Source organism: Elephantulus edwardii, unplaced genomic scaffold (assembly GCF_000299155.1).
Source record: "Elephantulus edwardii isolate Elephantulus edwardi_28Jun2011 unplaced genomic scaffold, EleEdw1.0 scaffold00235, whole genome shotgun sequence".
NCBI lineage: Eukaryota > Metazoa > Chordata > Mammalia > Macroscelidea > Macroscelididae > Elephantulus > Elephantulus edwardii.
The window spans coordinates 160034-187027 of NW_006399985.1; the positions used below are offsets into that span (position 1 = coordinate 160034).

General features: G+C 45.4%; 1 protein-coding gene across 1 annotated transcript in view; it reads right to left on the reverse strand.

Annotated features, from left to right (window-relative positions):
• Positions 1-13654: 13654 nt before the first annotated feature.
• The window catches only part of PAIP1 (poly(A) binding protein interacting protein 1), a 42537-nt gene continuing 29197 nt past the window's right edge, over positions 13655-26994 (reverse strand). The window contains exons 6-10 of the mRNA XM_006898606.1: positions 25454-25560; positions 24669-24786; positions 23928-23982; positions 17702-17795; positions 13655-13748 (exon numbers count right to left, since the gene is read on the reverse strand). Of these exons, the coding sequence (XP_006898668.1) occupies positions 13655-13748; positions 17702-17795; positions 23928-23982; positions 24669-24786; positions 25454-25560 (468 nt within the window). The remainder of the gene's footprint in view (positions 13749-17701; positions 17796-23927; positions 23983-24668; positions 24787-25453; positions 25561-26994) is intronic.

Here is a 26994-nt window from a genome sequence, read left to right on the forward strand (position 1 = left end):
AAAAAACCAACAATCCCCAGTCTGGCACGAAAGAAGCTTTCATCTCCAAGTCTGAGAATGAGATGACTGGCGCTCCACCTGTGGCCTAGGCCGAGGCAGGGCCAAAGCGGGGAACTGGGAGATCAAGTTACACCTCCCAAGCCAGCATTTTCTGGTGTAAGTCTAAGGTAGGCTGTGTGAGGTTTCCTCCTTCATCTGTACAATGGGGACAGTAACAGGTGTGCAGGACCCAACCCATGGTATTTTCAATTGCTTCTTATGTGGCTTAAAGGTAGATAATGAATCAAGATGATATTGTGATGGTAGAGAAGAGCATATGGACTGCCCAAAGGTCTGTCTTGAAGTACATGCTCGCTGGGTGCTCCACGGAGGCAAGGATGGGGAAATTTCATCCCACATAATCCGGATGTGTTGTCAGGAGGGGTCAGTTCTTGGAAAAAGACATCAAGCTGTGAAGACCTTCCACAAGGTGGACTGGCACCATGAGGAACAATGGGCTCGAGCATATCAGAGATGGTGACGGTGGAACAGGTTAGGACAAGGTTCAGGTCTGATCACGGAGTCGCTGAGTCCCAGTCGACTAGATGGCATTTAACAAGAAGAGCGTTTGGAAGCAGGAGTGGCATCCACTTCCTAAACAACTTGCCTCTGGAAACTCTATGAACTTGGAGAAATGTCGATGGTTGTAGAGGGGCTTCAGGCCTTTTGTTCACAGGGTCACTATGAGTCCTGCTCAACTTGAAGGCAATTAACAAGAAGAGCAGGCCTGCTCACAGGACTAGGTGTGGCAGCGCAGGGCCTCTGTGAAGGCTGCACGGCAAGGGCACGCAGTCCCCTTGGGTTTCCGTTCTACTGATCCCACTCCCTTCTTCACTCTCACCCCCTTCTATGACTACAGTGAAGAGCACCGCAACACTACTCTCCCCAGCTGACGCCTATGTCCTATCAAAAGCTGTTTCTAGTACCTGCTCACTGCCTACCCTCCTCAACCTGTCTACCCTTCAGTCCTCAACGCACAGCAATCTACCTTCCTCCCCTCACCTAACCAGAGCTGCTTCACACTGGTAACTGATGTCTTCTTAAACTCCAGTCTTTGTCTCTGGAAGCCTGGCTGATCTGTCACGGGGCTGCTTTTTCTTGTACCAAAGAGGGGGGGGGGAAGTTACTGTGGTTTTCCTCCCTAATTGTTTTAATGATTCATCATCTTCTCAACTTATTTTCTTAAACCAAAGATTCTGTAAGGTCTGATCTTGGGTTTTTTTAAATTTTATTTATCTTATTATTTTTTGTGTGCGTGTACTGTCAAATCAGATCTGACTGGTACAGGAGGAGATTGTCCCTCCTTCCCCAGCAGAGCATCTGGTGGATTTGAACCATTCGCCTCTGGGATTGTAGTTGCAGCTCCTTGCCACTAGGCCACCAGAGCTCCCCTAGGTCTGATCTTGTTAATCACTATTTTCCCTCTTCTTACAGATCTCTTGAAACTTTTACTTCCCACTCTTTTCTGAATCCTTTCAACATTTGCTATCCATCAACTGCACTGTGGTGGCTCATGTGTTGCTAGGAGGCCGAGAGTTGTGTAACCAGTATTTCAATTAATTATCAGCAAAGGTCAGTGCAAGAAACAGGTTTCAACAGAGCGTCCAGATCAACACAGACTCTAATAAATCTGGTGATGGTCTTTATTCAGACTCACAGCTGAACCTCCTTTTCAAAGGCTATAAACAACACTGGGGGAGATTCCACAGAACGTGGAGCTGCTCGTGCATTTGAACTTCCAGAGACGCATGGGCCTCGGGGATAGCAGCACAACCCCCTACACACGGTGCCACCAGAGCTCCCTATGAAAATGAGCTCATGGGAATCGTGAGTCCCAGCACAACACTGCTCACTTGCTCACTTTGGACATGATGCCAACAGAGTCCAGCTGCTTGAGGAAGACACTGTGTTTGTTAGGGGGCCAGCGAGGCTGTGGGAGACCCTCAGTCAGACAGATTAGTCAAGTGGCCTCCATGAAGGACCTGATGCAGGAATGGTTCTACTGTAGATGTTATCCATTCCAGGGAAGATGTTATGTGCCGTTGAGTTGGCTCTGGCTCCTGTAGAGACCCTATGAACAACAGCCCTGAATTCACACACCTATCCTGAGCCGACTCCAACACACCTGATGACCCCACTGCCAGTTGCTGTATATGAACTGTGCCTTACTAATCTCCTAATTGTGCTTTACTTTTAAATATTAGAAAAGTGTTTAGCATATATTCTTCGTTATTGTTACGCACCACTGAGCTGTCTATGCCTCAGAGAGACCGTATGGACAACTTTGAACCCTTCCCCATCCTGAGCCAACCTGTCTCTGACACACCTAACTCCACTGTCAGTCAGTGTCAATGCATCTTATCCAGGGTCTTCCTCCCCTGTGCTGACTCTCTGCCCTTCCAAGCAGGATGTCATTCTTCAAGGACACGTCCCTCCTAACAACATGCTCAGAGTTTTAACACAGAGCTTCAACATTCTTGCTGCCAAGGAGCAACCTGGTTTTACACTCTCCAGGACAGATCTGTTTGTTCTCTTGGCAATCCATGGCATGTTCAATGCTCTTCTCCAGCATCACAGCTCAAAGGCATCAATTCTTCTGTCATCCTTACTCAAGGTCCAGATCTCAGATGCAGAGAAGGCATGTGAGAAGACCAGAGCCTGGATCAGGCACACCTTTGACTCTAGATTAACATCATTGCTGTTTTAACACTTGGGAAAGGTTCCTAACAGGAAATTTTTCCAAAGCAACTCGTCTTTTGATTTGACTGCTGGTTGACTGTGGATCTGAGCAAGATGACAGCTTAACAGCCTCAATCTTTCCTCCATCCATCAATCATGACACCACCAGCGGTCCTGGTGGGGAGGATCTCTATTTTCCTAACGTTGCGATTCGGTCCACGTTGAGCACTGCGCTCCGTGACCTGCTGCAGTCCCCGTTTCAGGTCTGTCTGCATTTCCCATTGCTCCCGCCTCCAGTCTGTGTCCAGCACTGACGTCGGAGCTGATTTCCCAAAGCTGCGGTGCCACGTGTCACGTCCGCAGCGGGTGACAAGTCCCGAGCGGACGTGCACGTCCCCACCCCTTGGGCCACCCTCGGTCTGCGTCCCCATCGCCCAGCTCGCCAGGGCAGCTAATGCTCTACGATCGGGGGTTTCGGGGGACCAAGGGAACCTCATTTTCCAGGATGCGTTATGAGCTCCGGAAACCCCCAGCACCACGCGTCTTCCATGCACGCAGAGGGAACGTGGCGGCAAAGGGGCTCATGGAAGGGGCCGCGTCTATATGACACTAGGACGGAGGGTGCGACGCTCGCCTCCGACGAGAACCTCACAAACTACCTACGACACACAACCCGAGGGGACCCCAGCGAGGGTGTGGCGGCCGAGAGCGCGACAGGACCGAGGACTGGCCAGTAACCGAGGGCCCAGCACTCACACCACCGCCGACGCCGGAGCCACGCGCGGAAGATCAAATCTCCCGCGCCACCGGACGTGGTTTCCTGCTCCGGAAGAAGAAAGCGTGGAAGTCCCGCCCCGCGCTTCCACCCGGGCCGAAGCCACGCCTCCCCGCTCTTGGCTAGGCGCGAGATCCCGCCCCTTCGCCGGCTCCGCACGGGGCGTGACCGGAAGCAGGGTGACGGGCCAATCAGAAGAAGGGGCGGGGCCCGGGACCTGCTGGAGGTGTGTTTTGCATTTTTTTCTACAAGTTGATTTACAAAATTCAAATACAAATTTAAACAAATTCTATTTCCCTCACCTTCCCATCAAATTGTGCAACCCAGTGTTTAACCCTCCCTCCCCCTGCCCATCCACAATCCCTCTGCTTCCAGCCTCTCTCACCCCTCCTGGAGCCTCATACTCATTCTACAATAATGGTTTTATACAATATTTATCCTCGTGGGACTGAGTTAGTTCACGCAATATAATACTCTCCAGACCCTCCCAAGTTAGGTAATAATTTACAAAATCATTGCTCCTGCATGCTGCATAGTATTCCATCGTGTGAGCGTAACATTATTTCTCAGTCCATTCCTTTGTGGTTGGACATTTGGGCTGTTTCCATGTTCTTGCAATGGTGAATAATGCTGCCATGAACACTGGTGTACAAATCTCAGTCTGTGCGTCAGTGCTCATATTCTCAGGGTATATTCCAAGAAGTGGAATAGCTGGGTCATATGGAAGTTTTGTCTGCCGTCGCTCTGGTTCGCAGGGACCTGGTCCCCTGACATCAGGCAGCTGTGTAGGACCAGCTTCCTTATGTCCTCGCGTTCCAGCCTAGAATCCTCACAGGACAGTGCAATTATGGTGGAGTAGCGGCAAGTGATAGGATTGCTACCACGTTGGTCCCTGTCTCTCTCTTCCACTCCCATAGTAGAGGGCTAAAAGCAAGATTTCTCAAGAAATAGGAAGTCAAACACAGATGCTTCAAAGTGAAGAGGAGGAGATTTAATCCCTCAGTCCCTAGGCGAGGCTAGGCGATGACCAGTCTCAGGAGACTGGGGGCCAATAAGGTCAGTGCCCACTTGAGGCTGCAGCATGCCAAAAGGTTGGTGTCCATCCCTGAATTTCCAGAGCTGCCACCCCCGTCTCCTTTTCCTTTCCATATCTTTCACCAACCATACCTCCTTTGCATTTCCTTAATAAACCTTTTACACTTGTTTTGCTAAATTACCATTGTGTTTGTCTGTTCACTTACAGTCAACTCACCCATTGCGGAAAGTATTAGCAAAGTTGTGAAGAGACAAAAAGAACTCTAGTTTTAGCATATTCCAGTTATTACTTGATTATTCATAAAATATAAGCAGTTACACCCCAATAATGTTGATAAAACAGGCTTCGAAAGCAGAAACCGCTTCAGGTCCTAGCTTGGGAGCAGAAACTGTATCCTCAATTTTGTTTATGCCTGTTGTTTTTCTTTCCTCCTGAAATATCAAGACATATTTTCCATATTTATAGCTATGACTATTTCTTTCCATTTAGAAATATTTATGAGGAGCTTTTTATACACTCCCAGTGTGATGTTCTTTTCCAAGAACTGGCTTCTCCTAATAGCATGATAAAAATAGACTAAGCTTTGCCATCCTTACCTCTAAGGAGTAACCAGAATGAACTTCCTCAAATAGATACCTACTTGTACTTAAGTCAGCCTATGTTCAGTACTCCTCCTCAAAACCATAGCTCAAAGACATCAATTCTTTTGTCATCCTGATTCACTGTCCAGTTCTCAGATGTGTAAGGGATGCTGGAAAAGTAGAGGGTCAGGAAAAGAGGAAGAATTATTTACCAAAGAGAAAAAGGTAAACATGTGTTGGAAATACTGTTCTTGAACTGTATACTATCCTAGGGATTGTTGGTGCATTCTCTGTAAATAAATGAGAGCTGGGGTTGATGCCTGGTGCTTTTAAGTAGGGATGAATTAAATGTTCTCACTGTAAGCATCTTGCCTCCACTAGACTGAAAGTATAATGCTGTGACATTTAATGAACCAGCTGTTTTGAAAAAAAAAGAGGAAGATCCTCCAGGAGATGGGTTGGCAGTAACTATAACAATGGACTTGGGCATGATGGAGGTCAGCAAGGTGCAAAATAGGGCGAGGTTCAGATCTACCCTTAGCAGAGCCTCTGTGAGTCCTAGGTGACAACAATTATGTGCTAGGTACCCGAGGGATAACACACAAGAGAGATCTAGTCGCTTGTAGGCTAGAGCTGAACTGGAAAGAAACTACACCTCCACTTGATCATGGTGGTAAATAGGAAGAGACAGAGTAAAGGAGATGTCAGAGCACACAGCACACCTAAGCCAGGCTGAGGGGAATGCTATTTTCAATCAGATGATCCTCCAGCAAGTCCTCAAAGACTAAATCACATGGGAGGAGAACATCCCATCTTCCTCCTGCGGTGCAGCTGTGCTCTTGGCACACAGAGCTTCCAATCAGGTGTAGCTTGAGGTCTAAGGGAATGATTCCATCCCTAAAAGTTTAGAAAATGCATAGTGTTTCAACATGGTTAGAGAAGGGAAAGGGCCGAAGTGGGACCACAGAGGTGGCAGGGGCTGAGTCAGGATGCATTTATGAACTACAGACAGGAGAGCAAATGGAAACTACTGCCAGGGCTTTATCGAAGGTGCTAACAACAAGGGATGGGAGGAAAGAATTCCCTAAGTTCCCGGCTTTAACAAGATCTTTGTTCTTAGATATGCAAACTGATCTCGTGATGTAGAGTGGAAATGAGAGCATTCTTTCCAGTCATGCTTTCTTTGCTGTCCTCTCACTTCTGCCTCTTTACCCTCCAGTGTCTCAGAGCCTCCTGTACAAGACATCGCGTCTGCTTTAGGGGAGCAGTGTGGTGCTCCTTGTATACTTGAGGAAACTTCCTGGAGCTGCTGAGTAGTGAGTGGACGGGAGGGTGCCCCAGGAGAAAGCTTTTCCAAAGTGACAGGACAGATGAAAGCAGTGCAGGATAGAGACTGCGCAGTGAGGGAGGGAGATCAAATCCATAGTCTTGGTTATGAGAGAATACAGGGCTTGACAAGAGAGGTTAAGAATCAAGGACAGGGAACAGGGTTTGGTTTGGTGAATGGATAGGTGGCTGCGGCATCACGGAGGAGTGCAAAAGGAAGAAAATTTTCCAATTTCACTACTGTGGTTATGTGCCATTGAGTCGCTTGCGACTCATAGCGACCCTATGTACAACAGCCCTAAACCCTGCTCTATGCTGTGCCAACCTCACTGACTCTGACACACCCATCCCGAGTACCCCAGTCACTCAATCAATCCACCTCATAGAGGGTCTTCCCTCCTATGCCGTCCCTCCACCCTCCCAAGCATGATGTCCCTCCCAAGGACCAGTCCCTCCTTACAATATGTCCAAAGTATGTTAGATGACGCCTCAGAATCCTTGCCTCCAAAGAGCCACCTGGTTTAACCCTTTCCAGGATGAATCTGTTTTCTTGGCAGTCCATGGTACCCTCAATACTCTTCTCGAGCACCACAGCTCAAAGGCATCAATTCTCCAACACACTATACATAGCTTAAATGTTGTGAATCCACCAGGTAGCAACAAAAATTAGCAATGGTCTGGAACTCAGCAGATATGGTTGAGATTTGCTACCAGAAGCCATGAAAGTGGATCACGGGCATTTAAGAATATTGTGACCAAGAAGGTAGCATATGACACAGCTCTGAGGTGCACCAATATAGGCAATCCCTGCTAGTGTCAGTTCTGACTTAAATAGAACTTCTATTATTGTATTCATTATTGTTATGTGCCATTGAATCGCCTGTAACTCACAGCAACCCTATGTAAGTGCAGCCGCTCTGAACCCTGTCCTGTCCTGAGCAAGTCTCACTAATTTTGACAGACCAACCCCAATTGCCCCAGTTACTGTATCAATCCATCTCATAGGGGGTCTTCCTCTCCCATGCTGTCCCTCCACCCTCCTGAGCATGATGTCCTTCTCCAAGGACTGGTCTCGCCTGGCCAAAAGTATGTGAGACGGAGCTTCAACATTCTCACCTCCAACAAGAAACTTGGTTTTATTCTCTCCAGGACAGACCTATTTGTTTTCTGGGCAGTCTATGGTACATTCAAGACTCTTCTTCAGCACCACAATTAAAAGGCATTGATTCTTCTTCTGTTATCCTTAGTCATTGCTACGGCCTCGATTGTTGTTAAGTGTCATTGAGTCATTGGAAACTCAGTGACCCTATGAACAAAAGACCTGGACACTTGTATAACCTTCATCCGTTCTCCAGGTTCATAGGGTTTCTGGAAGCAAGCTTTTTCGGAAGTTGATGCCATTCCTGCTTCCAAGCTTGTTTAATTGAGGAGCTCCACCAAACACTGTCCACCATGGGTAACCATTATCACATTTGACACATCAGTGTCACATGTTCAGCTTCACAGCCACCATGAGTTACCTCTGTACAGAAAGTGGACAAACGAGGGCTATATGACCTAGAAGAATGTTTGACCAAAAACAAAACCAGGCCTGAGCGCCGTGGGTTAGTCATCCACCTTTGGCTTGAGAGAATCACTTTCTGTCTACTAGGCCAACTGATCTCCCTCGATGCCTGGATTAGGTGCACCTTATTATGGCCATCTTATTACTAGCATCTTTCTAAATCCAGTTTTTTAACATCTGCTAGTGAACATCTGAGAATATCAGTGAATTATATTCTGTGACACTGTATGTAGAATGAACTCCTAATAACCCATCTCACAGTGACCTTCCACTGAGTTTCTGAGAGCATAATTTTTTTTACTTTTTAATGTTTTTGGCATAAATCTTTTTGAGGATCCTTTCTCTTTCTCCTGCAGTGGCTGGTGGATTTGAACTGTCAACCTTCCAGTTAGCAGCCTGACAGACACCAACAATGTTCCTCTATAAACAATGCACTCAGTTCCTGAACAGGTCGTTAAGTGCAGTGCATCCTAACCAGAATGTGTAGTGAATTGGGGGCTGTGTGTTTACAGATTAGGTAAAGGAAGAAAAGTCAGGAGTGTCCAAACAGCATAAGCTAGACAGCAAGCTGTTATGTCCGAGACTAGTTTCATGATGGTGTCGCTTGGCAACGTCAGATAGTGCCCACACAGCTCCCAGGCACAGAGTCAGTTCTGGCTTAGAGCACATGTAGGAAAGGGTAGAACTGTCTGCCAGGGAGACACCTCAGGAGTAAACCCCATGAACCCTTCCTTAGTAAAAGGAAGCTTATTACACTAGTGGGAGCTCCAGGAAGATACAATTCCAAGATGTCTGGGTTCCCGACGGCTTCACGAGGGGCTTTTTACAGGATCCAGACACACTGTCCTGCTCTTCTCTCATTGGTTCTAAAGCATCAGCATCACAATACCAGCAGAGGAGGGGTCTGTGAGTCTGCACACGTCTTGGCTTTTCAGATAAGGGAATACTCTTACAAGGTCACAGCTTCTCCAGCCCAGCAGAAACATTTTCACAGATAGACAGCCCTCCTGGCTTTTCAGATAAGGCAGCACCTGGGGATCTTCTCCTTTCCTAGGGGTTCAAACATTCTCGGAGCTGCTTCAATCCCAGGACTCCACTCTCAAGTAGACGGCCCCGTGTTTCTCCCGTGAAGTCACTATTGTGCCACTGAGTATGACTCATAGCTGCTCTGTGAACAAAAGATCTGAACCCTGTCCTACCCTATGCCATCCTCACACTTTGACACATTAGAGCCCACTGCAGCAGTCGCCTTGTCAATGCACCTGGTCGAGGGTCAACTTCTCCTTCCTCTCTGGCCCTCCACACTTCCCAGAACCATGTCCTTCTCCAAGGAACAGTCCCTCCTAGTAACACGGCCAAAGTACGAGGTGAAGCCTCATCATCTTTGTCTCCAAAGAGCACTCTGGTCACATCCTCGCCAAGACATATTGTCTGTTGACTGTCCATGGGATGTTCAGTGCTCTTCAACACTACAGCTCAAAGGCATCAATTCTTCTGTCATCCTTATGCATTGTCCAGCTCTCAGATGCACAGCAAGTGACAAGACCATGGCCTGAATCAGATGCGCCTTAGTCCTCAAACTGACATCATTGCTCCTCCATCATCTGGAAAGTCACTAACTCCTAAAAACCCTATGAACGTGGAGCCACTGGAAGCTTTCGCTGGCAGCCAAGTGCCTTAACTACTGTTATCAGAAATTTGTGATACTGCCCAAGGGACAAGCTAAAGAACACCAAGTAACCACTACAATTAGTGACACGGAGACTTGGGGTGACTCAAGAGGGTCACTGGATAGAGAAATGGCCAGAAGTGACAGTGGATTTGAAGGGCACAGAGGTGAGTAAACAGAAGTGACCAGATAGCACCCAATACCTTGTCCCTGGCTCACTAGAGTCAGTCTAAAGCTTTTGTTGGCCAATGGCTGCCATGGTTCAGGTCATGATAGTTTCAATTACTTTCTACTTAACTGAAAAGCTGAGAAATGACTAAGGGTAACAAAAGAACTGAAGCCTTTGAGTTGTGAAGAATTGGTGCCTACTGAAGGGACAGCAGAAACCCCATTTTTTATAAACCCCCATAACACCAGAGGCAGAAGCGGGCCATAAAAATTCTTGGCTTAAGGCAAACACAAGTGTCCTGGGTAAAGCCTGGTCTGTCCTTGAAAAGTAAGGAATTAAAAAAAAAAAGGAAAAAAAAAAGTAAGGAATTAACTAGTGTCTACATGACACAAAAGAAGTAAAGGCGGGCAAAGAAGCCAGTCCATCAAAAGTCAACCCACCAACCAAAATCGCAATCCCCTTGCCCTAACAGGGGCACTCAAAAAAGCTATAAAAGCAAGTGGGAGGGGAAGCTAGAGGCTTTTTTCCTTCACCACCTCCCGGAGGAAGGAGAAAAGTCTCCATGCGTGGAAAATATATAATAAACGCTCTTGAAATTTCAGATGTGTTTTTGGATTTCTTTGAGGGGCATTTCATGGGCACAACACCTTTGAGTTGCGGTGTTGGCGAAGTATGCCGAGTTATCCCATGGACTGGCAAAAGAACAGAGAGAGGTATTGGGGAAGGTGTACTCAGTCGTCCTTAGAGGCAGGGATCATACTTCCTTCTCACCTACCTTGGGCACACTGTTAGTCCTTGAAAAAACCATCCTGCTGGGAAAGGTGGAGGGTCATAGAGAGGAAGACCAAGAACGAGAGAGGTTTAACAAGGAGCTCAAGGACAGAGTTTAACAATGAGCTCAACATATTAGAGGATGAGGACGGTGCAGGGAAGGCAAGGTTCAGATCTTGCTCATATGATCACTCCATGCCCTAGTTGACTGACACCAACCAACAACGGGATAGATGCACAAGGACAGGGAGGTAATTCAGCTGTTTTAAAAGCAGCCACTCCAATCCTGATGCCACCTTCTTCTTCACCAAGTCTAGCTTCACGAATGATTTGTTCAGATTACAGATTCAACAGGCACGGAGAAAGGATACAAGCATAATGCACGTTGTTCTTCATTTTAAACCATGCAGTGCAGAGAACACACCGCGGCCGACTCTGAGAAGAATGGGAATCCCAGGACACTTCCTCACCACCACTTCTGCGCTTGAACCCACTGGTGCAGCCAGTTACTCTTCTCCAGCGTGGTCTTTCCCCCTCATCTTCTACTCTGTCAAGCACATGGTTTGCTCGCCTTGCTTCCAGGAAGCCTCTGCGCTTCTAGGGTAGATGTGCTGAGCAGCCCACAGGATATCCAATATTTTTTGCCAATACAACTCAAAGGCATCAATTTCAGCTATCCTTATTCCTTATCCGGCTTTTCCTCAATGACATATCCTCGCACCCTGAGACATAGTTGATGGCCTCCCACTGAGGTGGGTGGGGTCTATGCCCCTTTCTCTTGAATGTCATGTGGTTAAGGTGACACCCGTAGAACTGAGACACTGGATGCAAGGCTTGGGACTTATGAAGGAGGCGTCTTGGTTCTTCTGGGACACTCCCTGTCAGCATCTAGCCACCATGCACCCTGTGGGAGCAGCCGGAGCCGCTCTCTCTCTCCGTCCTGGTTTCGCCTCCTCAGCCCAGGGGTTCATTCCAGCTTCAGCCTTTGCACTGGGCAGCCCATGGGAGTAGCCATGAGTCGCTCTCTCTCTCCGTCCTGGTTTCGCCTCCTCAGCCCAGGGGTTCATTCCAGCTTCAGCCTTTCCGCTGGGCAGCCCATGGGAGTAGCCATGAGCCACTCTCTCTCTCTCCATCGTTCTATCCTGGTTTTGCTGCCTCAGCCTGGGTGCTCATTCCAGCTTCAGCCTTTCCACGGCACAGCCCATCCGAAAATCTGAGCTGCAGCTCCGAGTGTCATCACTGGGGGTTACTCTTAAGCTCCTGCTTGGGCAATGAGACTGTGACTAGAAGAGGTGGCCTCCTGAAGCGAGCTACAGGACTTCCCCAAAGCCACGCCTCTCCTGAGATCTGAATCCACCAGCAGCAGGGGTGAACAAGGAAGAGCAGTCCACTCTCACGTGTACAGCCTGGAGGGGCAGCCTCGAGAGCCTAGAAAATGTTATCAATGTTAGTGGCCACTGTGACTATGGAATTGGTTGAAGACAATGAACTAGCGTACAAAACAGGGTCAGCAGCAATAAACGAGCCAAAGCCGCCTGCCCTGGTACTCCATCTACTACGCTGCTTCTGCCCTTGAACTCCCTGCCCAAGCTTTACAGCCATCCTCTTGAAAGAACCACACTTTAGAGTGGTGGCCACCACGTCACAAAAGCCACTAGGAAAAAAATTCTCAATAGAGCCATTGCCTCCAACTCCAGTCACACACACCTCCCTGTTACAGTAGGGAATCTAGGTACTTTAATGTTTCAAGCTCACTATTTTTTTCCATATAGACTCAATCGCTGAACTGAACTCTTATGTAACAAACAATTGGTATGCTGGTATGGTTCCTCTGACTTCAGATCTCCATGTATTTTTATTGCATCATGTAAGAAAGTTCAACAGCAAACATTTTTAAAATATTACATTATATTCCAAAAAATTACGAGAAAACAAAACAATTTAAATTTTATTTTCAAAGTCTAATTTTAATTCAGACTGACAGAAGTGTAAGAAAGCTAACTGTATTAGCAGACACAGAGGTACCAAATGTCAAACAGTGGCTTATTAACACAACTATTTACATGCATATTTACAAGCTGTTCTTTTTAAAGGTTTGAGTTAGTTGGGAAAAGCTTTTTGACATTAGGTAAAAATATGACTTAATCAGGGCCAGGGTGGTGCTACAGTATAGTACAAGTATTAGAAAAGTGATCCTTGAGGTGTGTATCCATTATAAAGCAGATGAAAATCTGAGTGACAAAGATCTAGTAAAAGTCTCTAGTAAAAAAGTCAATGCAACACATGCTGTAAAAGAAAAATGAGAAAGCCTTATAAATAAAGCAGAGCTGTGTTTTAGGCCTGAGGGTAATAAAGTTAGGGTAGAAAAAAAAATATTCAAAAGGCGTACACATAAATAAAAGGACATTCTGGAGCCGGGACAAATCCTCAGTGAAGGGTCCTGGTGGCTCTGCTGGAAGTTCTCTAAAGTCGGTCATTCTTTTAATGACGTTAGAACAGCCCTTGGTATCAACAGTATCTGCATATGTAATAGTAGTTGTCAATGTCATCATCCAAGACTGCAGGGCTAAAGATTTTCTTGACTGTGATTCACACTGGAAATCTCACGGAGATACTAAATGTCAAGCCAAAATGAAAGCTAGAATCTAAACCCTTAATCTAAAAAAGGATGCCACATTTTCACAGTCATACCCATTCCCAGGCTGAGACAACTTATTCCCCAAGAAAAGGAGAACTTAAAGAATAAGCTTCTGTCTAGCAAAATTTACTTTCGACATTTCATTATTTCAAAATTGATTTTATTGCAGCCAAAACAGTGGAATTAACTGTACATAATAAACTATTTTATATATATATACACATTTTAAGTTATGGGAAGAAAGTTTATTTTGGCAGATAGTGTTAAAACAGAATTAAAGTTGCATACATTAGTAACATAACCCAATATCCCTAATTTGGTCTACGCGTGACGCATTCTCTCGCTTCCTGTGTTCTGCCAGACCACCGATCCTAAACTGCTTCAAACTCCTACACCCAAAGTGAACTTTATTGTTTTCGCTTACGCTCTGATTCTAAACAAAACTTTTCATAAGCTTCCTCGATTTCTGGGTCCATTTCATCATCAATATCATCCAAGTATCTGTGAAAGACACAAAGGTAAGTTGTAAGTTTAAAGTTGCTCAGTTTACAAAGGGTCTAAGATGCTAGGCCATGAAAAGCTGGCTGTACGTGACATACTTCCCTAATTTAAGGTTGGACAGATTAGAAGAACTAACTAGCTGTCAAGACATAACCATGTGTCAATCCTTAGACAATAAAATACTTTATTTCATAGGATAATTTTACAAGGGATGGTAGGACCTGGCATCTGAAGCCCAAATCTTATTACAGGGTCAGACATCCATAATAAATTTTGTAACAGAATCTGCAAGTTAAATCAAAGGTGAAGATATTTCAGAAACTTATATTGCCAATAAATATACATAAAATAACACATATTTCAGAGGTGCCATTTACTTACAATGAAGCATCCTTTAATTAGTCTTAAAAATGAGAATTCAAACTAGGTTATTCCTGCAATGACAACTCAGTCACCTCACCACTAACTGGGTTAGAGCTTCCCAACAGGAACCTGATTTTGACTTATCTCGCTCAGATTCCCTCCAAGGTTCTCCAGGGTTTAGAGTGAGGCTGAGGGTAGGTGGGAGCGTGAGATGTATTTTAAACTCAGCAGGGCTAAACCTTCCTCTTAAGAGATCGCTCTTTATTTTTCCTTTTTCCAAAATATTAAATTTCTCTAAAATCTTTACTATAAAATGTTAAAGTGCAGTAACATAACTAAATCCCAAACTGATCAGTAATTAAATCTCAAAGAGAATAAAATCACCAAGAAAAAAAAAACTAAGAATAAAAGCAGCTCAGTTTAAAAACAAACTCCCAACACAACTGAGAAATGAATATAAAAAACATTTTTACAAAGAGAACATAAGTATCTTGCCCAAATACATGCTTCTGTTAACAAAGTTGCAATAAAAACCTCAAAAGGACTGGTCATTCTACAGCAAAATATAGTGCAATATGATGGTAAATAAGAATGTATTAAAAGTTTACAATAAAGAATGGTAGGTAGTCAATACATGCTATTGTTGTTGTTTAGGTGCCGCTGAGTTGAGCACAATTCATAGAGACCCTATGAACAAATGATCTGAACCCTGTTCTAGCCTGCGCAATCCTCATACTTCCTGACACACAAGAGCCCATTGCAGCAGTCACCTTGTCAATCCACCTGGTTGAGGGTCTGCCTCTCCTTGATCGACCCTCTACCCTTCCCAACATCATGTCCCTCCTCCAAAGAATAGCACCTTCTAGCAACATGCCCAAAGTAAGTGAGGTAAAGCCTCTTCATTCTTGTCTCCAAAGGGCACTCTGGCTGCACCCTCTCAAAGATGTATCTATTTTGTTCCCTTTGCCATCATGGGATGTTCGTGCTCTTCTCCAACACCAGAGCTCAAAGGCATCAATTCTTTTTCTGTCATCCTTATTCACTATCCAGTTCTCAGTGGTAAAGCTTGTAAATGGAAAGACTATGGCCTGTATCAGACACACCTTAGTATTCAAACTGACATCACTCCTCCTCAATAATTTGGAAAGATTCCTAACTGCAGATTTTCCTAGTGCAATGTGTCTCTTTATTTGCTGACTGCTTGTCCCAAGGGCGTTAATTGTGGATTCAAGCAAGATGAAGCTGTTGGCCGTTTCAATCTCCTCTCCATCATGACAATGCCTGTTGGTCCAGTGGTAAGAATCTTTGCCTTCATAGATTGCAGTGCACCTTCTTGCCACCAGGCCACCAGAGCTCCCAAGAATATTTGTCTTCTTGACAGTGAGACGCAATCATACTGAAGGCTGCATTCTTGATCTTTTGCAACAAGTACTTCAACTCCTCCTCAATTTCAGCAAGCAAGATTTTGTCATCTTCATAATGGAGGTTATTGATGAGTCTCCCTCCAATCCTGATTCCACACTCCTCATACATAGAGTCCAGCTTCTTGGATAATTTGATCAGCATATAGACTGAACAGGTATGGAGATAGAATACATGCCTGATGTGCTCCATTCCCAATTCCAAACCATGAAGTGCTCCCCTGCGCTGTTCTCACAAAAGCCTCTTGCTTCAGTTATAGGTTCCTCATGAACACAATTTAAGTGCCCTGGGATTCCCATTCTTCTCAATGTCAGCCACAACTTGTCATGAGCCACACAAATACCTTTGTGTAGTCAAGAAAGCACAGACAGACGTTCTTCTGGTGTTCCTTACTTTCAGCCAGGATCCATCTGACATCAGCAGTGAGATCCCTGGTATCATGGCCTTTTCTAAATCCTGACTGAACTTCTGGCAATTCCCTATCTATGTACTATTCCAGCTGTTTTTGAATGATCTTCGGTTTTATTTTGCTTGCATGTGATTATCAATGATTTTGTTTTGATTCTTTCCACAATTAGTTGGATCTTCCTTTTTGGGAATGGGACAGGTCCTTGGAGAAGGACATCATGCTTGGTAGGGTGGAGGGACAGCGCAGGAGGGGAAGGCCCTCTATGAGATGGATTGATTCAGTGACTGGGGTAATCGGGATGGGTGTGTCAGAGGCAGTGCGACTGGCACAGGACAGAGCATGGTTTAGGGCTGTTGTACATAGGGTCGCTATGAGTCGCAAGGGACTCGACGGCACATAACAACAACAACAATATATATATGTGTGTGTGTGTGTGTGTATGTTATTATTATTATTCTGTGTGTATGTACCGTCAAATCTGATCTGACTCATACAGCAGGAGACTGCCCCTCATTCTCCAGCAGAGCATCTGGTGGATTCGAACCACATACCTCTGGAATTGCTTCTTGCCACTAGGCCACCAGAGCTCCCTAATATAGACCTCTTCTCATCAGCTGGCCAGATAGCCGTTCTCCGAATTTCCTGGTCTAGACTGTTGAGTTCATACAAGGCTGCATCCGTTAATAAGTCAATTGGCATCCCATCGATTCCTTATTTTTTGCCTTCAATGCAGCCTCCATTTCCTCCTCCATTACCATTGGCTCCTGTTCCTATGGCACGTCCTGGAATTTTTCAGTGTCACTCAGTTCTTTCTGGTACAGTGTTTGTGTGTATTCCCTCCATCTTCTGGGGGATCTTCAGGATCTGGTGGGCGGGCTTTTGTATTTAAAACTTGGTTGGGTCCTGCCTGAGGGTCAGCCTCCAGCTTGGCACAGCTGGCGAGGGTTAAGTGGTTTTTATTTATTTACTAGCAAGTCAATATATATAAGAGGACTATAATCCACATCTTCCTATCCCCCCCAAACATTTCTACTCAGTTAGGTAGTCTGCTTTCTTCAATCTTATTTATCATTAACAGTTACAACATGAATATTTCATCATGGGTGGGAAGGCTGCTCCCAGCATCTTTCATGTTTCCTCTTTTTTTTTTTGGCTCTTTACATTTTATTTATGACAAACACCACCCCCAGGCCTCGCCATCAGAAGTTCTTGGACACGATGCCGCATGTTTCCTCTTTTAATTCCAAGTTGCTAATATCAAACTATTCTCAGTTTACAGACAGAGAAACTTGAACAGGACTTGCCCACAATCTTACTGGAATCTGAGAGCTAGTTCATCGTTAGATTGGGGGCGTTTTAAAAAATTGTACTTAAATTCACAATTTTATAACGGTCCTCCAAACGAGGTATAACGTTTTAGAGTTTTAGTTTCTGTTTAAATTTTTAAATAGAATTTTCTTCTATTTTTTTATGTATACAACTACGAAATCAGGGAGCTCTGGTGTCCTAGTGCTAAGTAGCTGTGCTGCCAACCCAAAGGCACACGGTTCAAATCTCCTAGCTGCTGTGCGGTCACCTCGCGTGTGATTTACTGCCTCTGAAAACTCACCCGGTAATGAGTCAGTTCCAACTCAGCAGTGCCCAACAACTATGAAATGAAAACACACTCTCAGGACCCACTTTCTTCCTCATCTAAATTCCACCTGTAACTGTAGACAGAGGATTTCACAAGAAAAGGTAGAAGTTACGGATAACTTACGAATCACCAGTGCCTGATAAATAGGTACCATTTTCTTCATAATCGGGAAAAAAGTCTTCTCTTTCAAGTAATTCTTGATATTTCTCTTGGTAATCTACAAGATAATAAAGAAAATGACAGGAAATGGCCAGTAAGCCCCCAAGTCCTCATTTCCTGTAATTTTAAGTGGGTTAAATGTCTAAATGGTAATAAATTATCAGTTATATACTTAACAGTGGCTTTTTAAAAGATGTGAGTTCGAACTGGCTTGCTGTGACCCCTGCTGTGTACTCATGAATCTTGAATTATTGCACATGATACTCCTGTCAGTGCCCGTAGAGGCCAAACACCACGAATACGCTTCACAGCTGCCGTGAACGTGGTTTACCTGCCTCCTAGTTCTTCCTATCACATGGACCACTGGCTCTATGGCGCCCTGGGAAGAACATGGCCTTCCATCTGCCTGCTGTCCTTCCAGAAACAAGGCACAGAGCACATCTATGTCCACCTGCCCTCTGTCTCAGCAGAAGACTCCAAGATGAGCACGTCTCGGAGAACTCTTCCTGCGAGGTGATCAGATGGCTGCTTCGAGCAAAGCTGCTGGTATTAGCAGTCTCTGGTCAGCACTCAGGGACCCTCTAACGAGAGAAGGAACTCTGCCCAATTCCTCACCACTTCACAATCTCTGCCACATTAAACCCCATTGTCACCACCACTCTGGCAGTGTAGAGGGCTTTCCCCTTCCAAGGACGATATCCCTCTCTCCTGAGACTACTCTCCGGACACCACACCCACGTATACACAATGGTCGACCTCTCATCACTCACACGGCTTAGGAACGTTCTGGTCACACTTCTTTCAAGACACACTTATTCTTTCACAGTCAATAATCTTCACCAACACCAAAATTCAAAGGCACCAATTCTTAAGATGTCTTTATTCATCGTCCAACTTTCACATGTATATGAGGCAAATGAAAATGCCCCAACTTGAGTCCGGTGCAACTCAGTCTTTCTTTCAACTGCCATCCTTGCTCTGCAGCATCTGAAAAGGTCCTCGGCAGCAGATTTGCTAGTACGGTACTTTCGATACCTGGAAACCCTGTTCCCAAGGGTTTTGATTAAGAATCAAAGGAAAATGAAATACTGACAACTGCAATCTTCTCTTCATTCATGATGTTCGCTGGTTCTCCGGTGAAGATGTTTTCTTCTCCTTGAGGTACTGTCCACAGTGCATTTCAAGAGGGAGAGCTTAAGGTCCTTTTCACTTCACACAAGCAAGAAGAGGCCACTGGCCTATCGCAGGCTGTGGACGAGTCCTCCTCCAATTCCAACTCCACATTCACACAGTCCAGCTTCTTCAAATCTTCAGTCTGTAGACTGAGTAGGTAGAGTCAAAGGATGTAACCCCGACACTGAACATTAAAGCTAGTTACCTTAAAACTAGCTTCACTCAAAATAACGATGAGATATCATCTCACCCCAGTAGGATTAGCACAGTTTGACAGAACAGCAAACATCAAATGCTGGTTAGGTGGTGGAGAAACTGGAGCCCTTATGCACTGTTGGCGGGAGTGTAAAATGGTGCAACCACTGTGAAAGGCAGTGAGGCCCAGCCAAACTGACTGGGAACCTCAGGCATCACAGCCAGCACCCCGCTGAGCCAGCACCCCGCTGAGCCAGCACCCGGGTGTCCGTCACAGCGGGACTTATGTTACTGTACAGTCAGATGGGACGTGACAGATAACAAGACGTTCCTAAGGGCAGCGTGGGTGGAGACAAGTGAGGAGACCTGCTACTGCACAGCCTAATGACCAGTAACCTACAGTAGCCTCCAAATCCCAAGGCCGGGACAGCCAGATGACACATGCTACCACGGGCGACCTCTCTGAAAAGCAACACAGTCGAGGGTCCTGGCCAGGGGACAAAAGTAGACCAGAATGAATCATCATCTAGATGGCGAGCTCACTGGTCTGAGGGACAGTGCTGGGCTGCTGAGACACGGCTGTCAGCCTCCCTGGGATCCAGAACTGGACTCACCACTTTCTGCCAAGCAGCAGACAGGCCTGGGAGGGAACAGTCACACCACTGGGCCACCTTGTCCTCAGCAGATCCAGGACGGCGTCGGCCGAGCAGGACAACTCAGGAGGGTGGGGGGGCAGAGGGAGAACGGAAATGAGAGCCATAGAGAGGAGGGGGTGTTGGGACTGGAGCCAGTGTCAAACAAGGGTCACGGCGGTGGCTCAGCAAACACAACTCTCTATATTCTATACTCAAATCACAATATACAGGCTTCAAAGGTGTGGCCGTTTCATTCACGATCTGTTCAAGAAGTCTTTCTTAACACATCAAGATGCTGCTTGTAGAAACGTGAGCTTCTGTGCTTTTCATACGCAGAGCTTCAATTCCTCTGACTGCTTTTGCGGTGGAATACAGCAGGAACTGAAGAGCTGTCTCAGCGGCAGCCCCTCGTCGCCAGGCTTGCTTAACTGTTACGAAGAATGAGTGTTGGTGAGCCCAGAAGGAATCTGTGTCCCGCTGCTGTACTGACCCACGCAGCTCTTCCTCCTGCTGTCTGAACGCCAGTCATCCCGCCTTGTAGTGTCGTCAGCACACTGTGCCTTTCGCTCTGCCTCATACATCAGACCTCCTCTCTTCCCCCCTCCCGGACTCGGGCTGGTTCTGTTTTCTCCATGTCTAAGCCGATGCTGATCTTGTTTACACAGCTATTAGCTGTTTTCTTTGTAGAAATGAAATTCTGTCTTCAAAGCTGCACTTTTTTGCTAAGCATCTTGTTTTTAGACTTTCAAGTACTTTTTTTTTAACAAATAATCCTTTATTGAAATATTTTCATCTGTAGTTCCTTAGCTAGCTGGGCATTCCACAGCACCACTGCTGATGTCTTCTATGATGTCATGAGGGTGACGGCCATCAACATTGCAGCCCACAGATTGGGCAGTTCCCAGGATCTCTTTAATAGTTCCAGAGAGTTCTCTGGCTAAAGAACGGTGCCGCATCTGCTGGGCAATGCCAACAATCTCATCAAAAGTGATATTTCCACTGTGCTTAATATTTTTCTGCTTCTTTCGGTCTCTGGGTGGTTCCTTTAGGGCTTTGATGATCAGGGCAGAGGCAGAGGCAGAAGGCACCACTTCAATCTGGGCCTGTCTGTTCTGAATGGTCAGTTTCACTGTAATCCTTAGTCCCTTCCAGTCACCGGTGGCCTTGGCAATGTCATCACCAACCTTTTTTGGAGACAAACCCAGGGGGCCGATCTTGGGGACCAGAGCGGAAGTGGCACCAACTTCCCCACCGGTACACCTCAGGCACACGACTTTAATCTCATTGGGGTCGAACTTGGGCGGCATGGCGGAGGCAGCTGGTGTCAGATGAACCCGGATGCGGGACGACCGAAGAAAGTTGCACCAAGGCCTCCTCCGAGCCGAAACTCAAGTACTTTTTTCATATCATCCTAAAAATGTTTTATTTTTTTCTTTTTAGTACTAGTAGCTGTCTGATTTCAAACACTGCAGGTATTTCTGTTCACCAAGTGAATAAGGATGCCAAAAGAACAAACAGAAGTGTTTTAGACAAGATGAAGACAAAAATTTCCAATTTATTTGAAATTCCAATTTTATAGAAGAGACTCCGAATAAATAAAGCACTCCTGAAAAAGAGAAAAGTAATAGGAGATATCACATTCCCTGATGTCAAATCACTCCACAGCCATGGTTGTCAAGACAGCACGGTGTTGGTATAGGGACAGATACATGATCAATGGAACAGAACTGAGAATCCAGAAATCAGCTCATCTATCTACACTCAACTGATTTTTGACAAGAATTATGAAATCCGTTAAGTGGGGAAGCAACAGCTTGAAACGGTGTTGTCAAAATTGGAAAACCATCTGTAGAAAACTCAAGAAAGACCCACATCTTGCACCATGTACAAAAACCAGCACAAGGTTGATCAAGGACCTAGGAGTAAAACCAAAGACTATAATATAAACTTCATGAAAGAAAAGCTTAGAAGAACTCTAGAAGCCCTAATTCACAGTATGAACAGTCTTCTAAGCATAATGAAAAATCTACAGCCAGGAAAGAATAGGATAAATGAGTGAGACCCGTTAAGAATTAATTTCCTAAGCACATCAAAAAACTTCCCCAACAGGGTAAACAGGAAAGCCACAGACAGGAAAAAGAAATATTTGGTAATGACATATCGGATTTGGGACTCACATCTAAAATTTATAGAATACTCCAGCACGTCAACAAGAAAAAGGTAAACAACCCAATAGCAAAATGGGCATAGACACTTCACCAAAGACAGCAAACAAACACATGAAGCAATGTTCAAAATCCCTAGCTATCAGAGAGATGCAAATCAAAACAATTATGAGATATCATCTCACCCCAATAGCAAAGTTCAGCAGAGCAGCAAACAAACAAATGCTGATGAGGTTGTAGAGAGATTGGAACCCTTATTCACTGCTGGTGGGAAAGTAAAATGGTGCAACCACCATCGAAGGTGGTTTGGTTCTTTCTCAAAAAGATGGAAACAGAAATACCATTTGACCCAGCAATTCCACTAATGGGAATATACCCTAAAGAAACCAGAATTGCCACCCAAACAGATACATGCATATCCATGTTTACTGCTGCATTCATCACAACAGCAAAAGGATGGAAGCAACCCAGGTGCCCATCAACAAATGAATGGATAGAAAAATCTAGGTATCTATTCATACAATGTAGCAGTAGTATGCAACACGGAATCATAAAACATGGTGTGACCCAGGAGGCCATTATGCTGAGTGAAATAACTCCGTCACAAAAGAACAAATATCACGTAGCACCACTGTTACAACATGGATCTGACACAGGGGGTCAGGAAGCAAATAAGGTAATGAGAGTGAACAGGTAATGAACACTGCATTGCAAAAAATGAAGGAAAGAACTGTATAAAAGGAATATATGACGAGGCATTGTATGCACGACAACAGACCAGAGTAAGAGAACTGGGCAGAGGCAGGAGGGGGAGGGAGAGAACTGTGCAACGGTGAATGATATTTTAAAAAAACCTGTGAACTGGGGGAGAGAGAAGGGAGGGAGAGAGGGTAAAATGGGCAACAATGTATGAATGAAAATCTAACTTTTCTGTAAACTTTCTCTAAAATTACAATTAAAATAAAAAAAAAAAAAACCACAAAGATGCATCCAAAGTGCTTGGTGGAGGCAGCGCATGTTGCCAAAAGAGTCTGTTCACTGGAGAGGGACAGACACCATGCTTCGAAAAGCGGAGGGTCAGTGAAGAAGATGAAGACCCTCAACCAGGGGGCACTGCCAGACTGACGGCAGCAATGGGCCCAAGAGTGTCAGAGACCGTGAGGATGACACAGGAGAGAACAGGGCTCAGAGCTGCTGTTTGTAAGGCTGCTGCTATGAGTGGTACTTGCCTTGACAGCATCTAATAGCAACAGTAACAAACAGGAACAGACAGACAACACAATTCAAAGAATTCAGAGAGCAACAAGTAAGGCCTGCACACTTTTTAAATTGACCACCCTGCTTAGAAACACATTTGCCATCATTTGTGGCAACGTGTTAATGTAACTCAGCAAAGGTGGGGGAGGACAGTTTCACAACTCAAAGGAAAACAGTGTCACTGAACTGTACATGCAGAAACAACTCAACGGGCATCATTTGCTGCTGTGCGTATCGTCAACCAAACAAAAAAGACAGTACTCAAACCCAAAAGTCAAAGCTTCCATATGACAGAGTGCCCTAAACCGCATGGAGCGCTAGCCAGCCACCACCCAGGCCCTGAAACGCGGAGCTGACAAAGGACCTTTCCTGGAAAGGGAAATGTGCAGAGATGCAGGCTTTGATTCATTAGCTGGATTCTTGGTGATCACAAGAATTAACCCATATAATCAAAGTTGCTGACCAGACAAGAATGTGAAACCATATTTCTCCTCCATGCTAATCACCGAAACGCTGAGCTGATAATAGACAAAACAGAAGAAGACACACGGAAACGCCTGCATGTAACTGTGTACTCTCCCAGACCCCTGTGCTAGCGTGAGCGCGCACTGAGGCTGAGGTTCCACTGGAATCAAGTGGTCACAGGGAAATCCTGCAGGAGACCGCGCAGAACACAAGCATTTGAGAATCACGTGGGCACTGGAACCATACGACCTGTGGTTTTCAGTTACCAACAGACAGGGGCAGGACGGTGAGGCCACATACCTGGATCAGCTGCCGTGAAGGGAACACCGTCAGATGTAAAAAAGGTTGGTTCATTCTAGGACGAATCAGAGGGATAGAAAGACGTCATCCTCCCAGAACCGATTTTCTCAACACGCCTTAGTTAACAGGCATGACTGAGGTCAACTGAGCGCCTCTCATAATCCAAGAGGGTGACACTTCCTAACAGGCTTTTCCAACGTGTGGGTGGGGCGAGGGACCCACGGCTTTTAGGATTTCTATTCTACGATCTCAAGCTCTTGCAGACTTAACCCTGCTGTCCGCTGCACTCACGGTTGAAGGCTGCTGGCTGACTCCTAGCCCCTTTCTTTGTTCCTGAGAAGTTTCTGTGCTCTGAGGGGCAGCAGCATGCCTCTGTGGCTGACTTAGGTTTGGACATGTCAGGAGATGCAGAAGTGGGAATCACTTTCATGCCACTTTATTAAAACACAGAGGTCTGAGAAGCAGGGCCTGGGCTACAAAGCCTGTGAACAGAGCTTCCTCTGGCGCCCCTGCGCTCGCTCCAGCCCAAGCCTCACTTCCCTCGGCCACTGGCTCCATCCATCACAGGTTCTAGTCCTTCCCCCTCACATTTACCTGGTCTGCCGGCTGCCCTGGGTCAATAAACCGGTGAAAAGGACTCAGACATTAAATTATCAGAACTGTATGTCACTCATCTCAGTTTCCACAACTGACTTAAAGCAGTAAGTGGTGTCTCTTCAAATGTAAACACAGTGTACCCACCATGAAGTAATTGGGATCATTTTCAGGCGTTGCCTCTCTGTAGGTGGAAGTCACATGGACTCGACCCCAGTTACTCGACCTGAGTTCTACCAGCTTCAAGAGCATTTGTTTCACATCCCTGCAGACAGAAGGTAAAAAGGAGCTGAAGTGGACCACCGTAAATTCTGTTGGGCCAGGCTCTAAAATACCTCAAGCAGTCTTAAACCTTTACTTCCTAAATTGGGAATGCAGAGTGAATGCTTTGATCTTCCTGGCATTTCCTATAATGCCATACATTTACTTTTAAAAATACAGCTGAAATTTTTTTTACACAACTTATGGTGCTTAAAGTAGATGGCTAGATTTCAGATATTTTATACCTTATTATACTTAACCTGGTGAACCAGTCTGCATTAGTGAACTGACGCTACCCTTTATCACAAAAAATTAACTTTCTCAATTTCTAAATAGAGTTAAAGAGAAATGGTCAGTAAGTGGAAACCGTTGGTAAAATATTCAGCCTTGAAAGAAAATATTTCTATAGATCTCTAAGACTTCAATTCCACTGCTGAAATGTTACTGTGGAGTCTGGAGAGACTCCAGGCTAACCCTCAGGCAGGTTTTCAGAAGCAGCAAATCACACAGGAGGATAACTACCATTTCACCCCAAGGAGCAGCTAGTGGATTCAAACTGTGAGCCTTTGGGTTGGCAGTGCGATTCCTTACCAATCGGCCACCAGAGCTCCTGAGGAAGTTATGACAGATCTAAACTTGAGAGTAAGCAGCTGTTTACACTATGCTCCCACCTGCTGCAATATGCATCTAAAACCACATTTTCAATTCTCTGAATCATTTCTTCCATGTCGGTCTTTCCTTTTTCCTTCCAGGTGTCTTCCAGAACTGACCCTGTCAACTGAAACAGCAGGAGTTAGTACACTGATGAAGTCAAAGGTAGAGAAATTCCAAGACAACACTAGCTCAAGCATTCTTTAAACAAAATGATTTCAACAAGTTAAGAAGGATCCTCCCCAATTATTTCCTGCCTGCCATTCACGTTTAAGTGCTCTGGTATACCCTCCTGACTTTCCTGGCCAGGAGGAACTCATGCCAAGAAAAAACTGTGGCAGATCTTTCACCAAGGATTTGATAACCTGTCATGACTGCAGCTTGTTTGTCAATACCTAAGACGCTTCTGATCAAATTGGTGATACTGAGATTTTTAGTGTGTATAATACACAACTCAATGGTTATCAATATTTCTCAAATGATCAATGCAGGAAGCTACAAACTGTTGAGTAACAGACTAATTTAAAAAGCAAGGGAGGTCAACTGACTTCAAAGTGACAGACAGATTTTCGTTTGATGTTTCCTTTTCGTTTTGGGGTGGCGGGACGTCCCCAGTACCTCGTCCGGGGTTAGCAAGCCTTTCCTCTGTCCTCCCCACCTCGAGCTCGGATGCGATCATCATGCCCTCATTCAACCAAGACGGTACAAGAGCGCAGAGGCAGATGAAGAACTGAGCCACCAACCAAGTTTGCTAGATGTCAAACAATGCTCTTATGGTTTTTTTTTGTTGTTGTTGTTTTGGGATAGTTAATGATCCCATGATGTAATGAACTTGTTTTTATTAAATTACTTACTTAAATTTGTCCATTTTCATTTCAAACCGAATAAATACAGGGAGATTAGACCCACATAAACAGAAGTTCCTCAAGTGTACTCGAAGATCCTTAAAGGGTCTTAAGAACACAAGTGAGAACCTCTTATCAAAACCACGGCCAAGGGCCCTCAAATTTAAAAAGGGACACTAGACTCAACAGAAAGGTAGGAGGCCGAGAGTAAATGGCATCTCACCAAAAGTTATTGGTGGACCAGGAGAACTGTCTAATAGACAACAAATACAGAGGCTGTCGATTAAAACGGCAACAAAACCCCCAAAGCTCGACACGGACGAGGGAAGGACGTAAACACAGAATTCACAGAAAGTGACCACGTTGAGGCTCGGCCTTGGGGAGAGGGTCTGGCATTGCTTATCACTGAAATGACACACGCACGAGGAGTCGTCAAATCAGGGGGAGGGATTTAAGGTACAGAAACACCTGCACGTGTGAAGCCAGAACGACAGGTGGTAACCAACGGTGGTATTGAGTGTGCAGTGGGGGTTACACGGGGAGGAAGCTGCTTAGTGACAGATGAGGTGAAGACGCAGAAGCGCACGGTGGAGAGCGGAGCCACTACCCCATGAGCAGGCAGACGGGGCAGATGTTGCCAGGGGAAGACCTAGCCTTAGTTGGGGGGAAAAGCAAGTTGTAACAGAAGACGGTATTTCTTTTTAATTTTTTTTTTT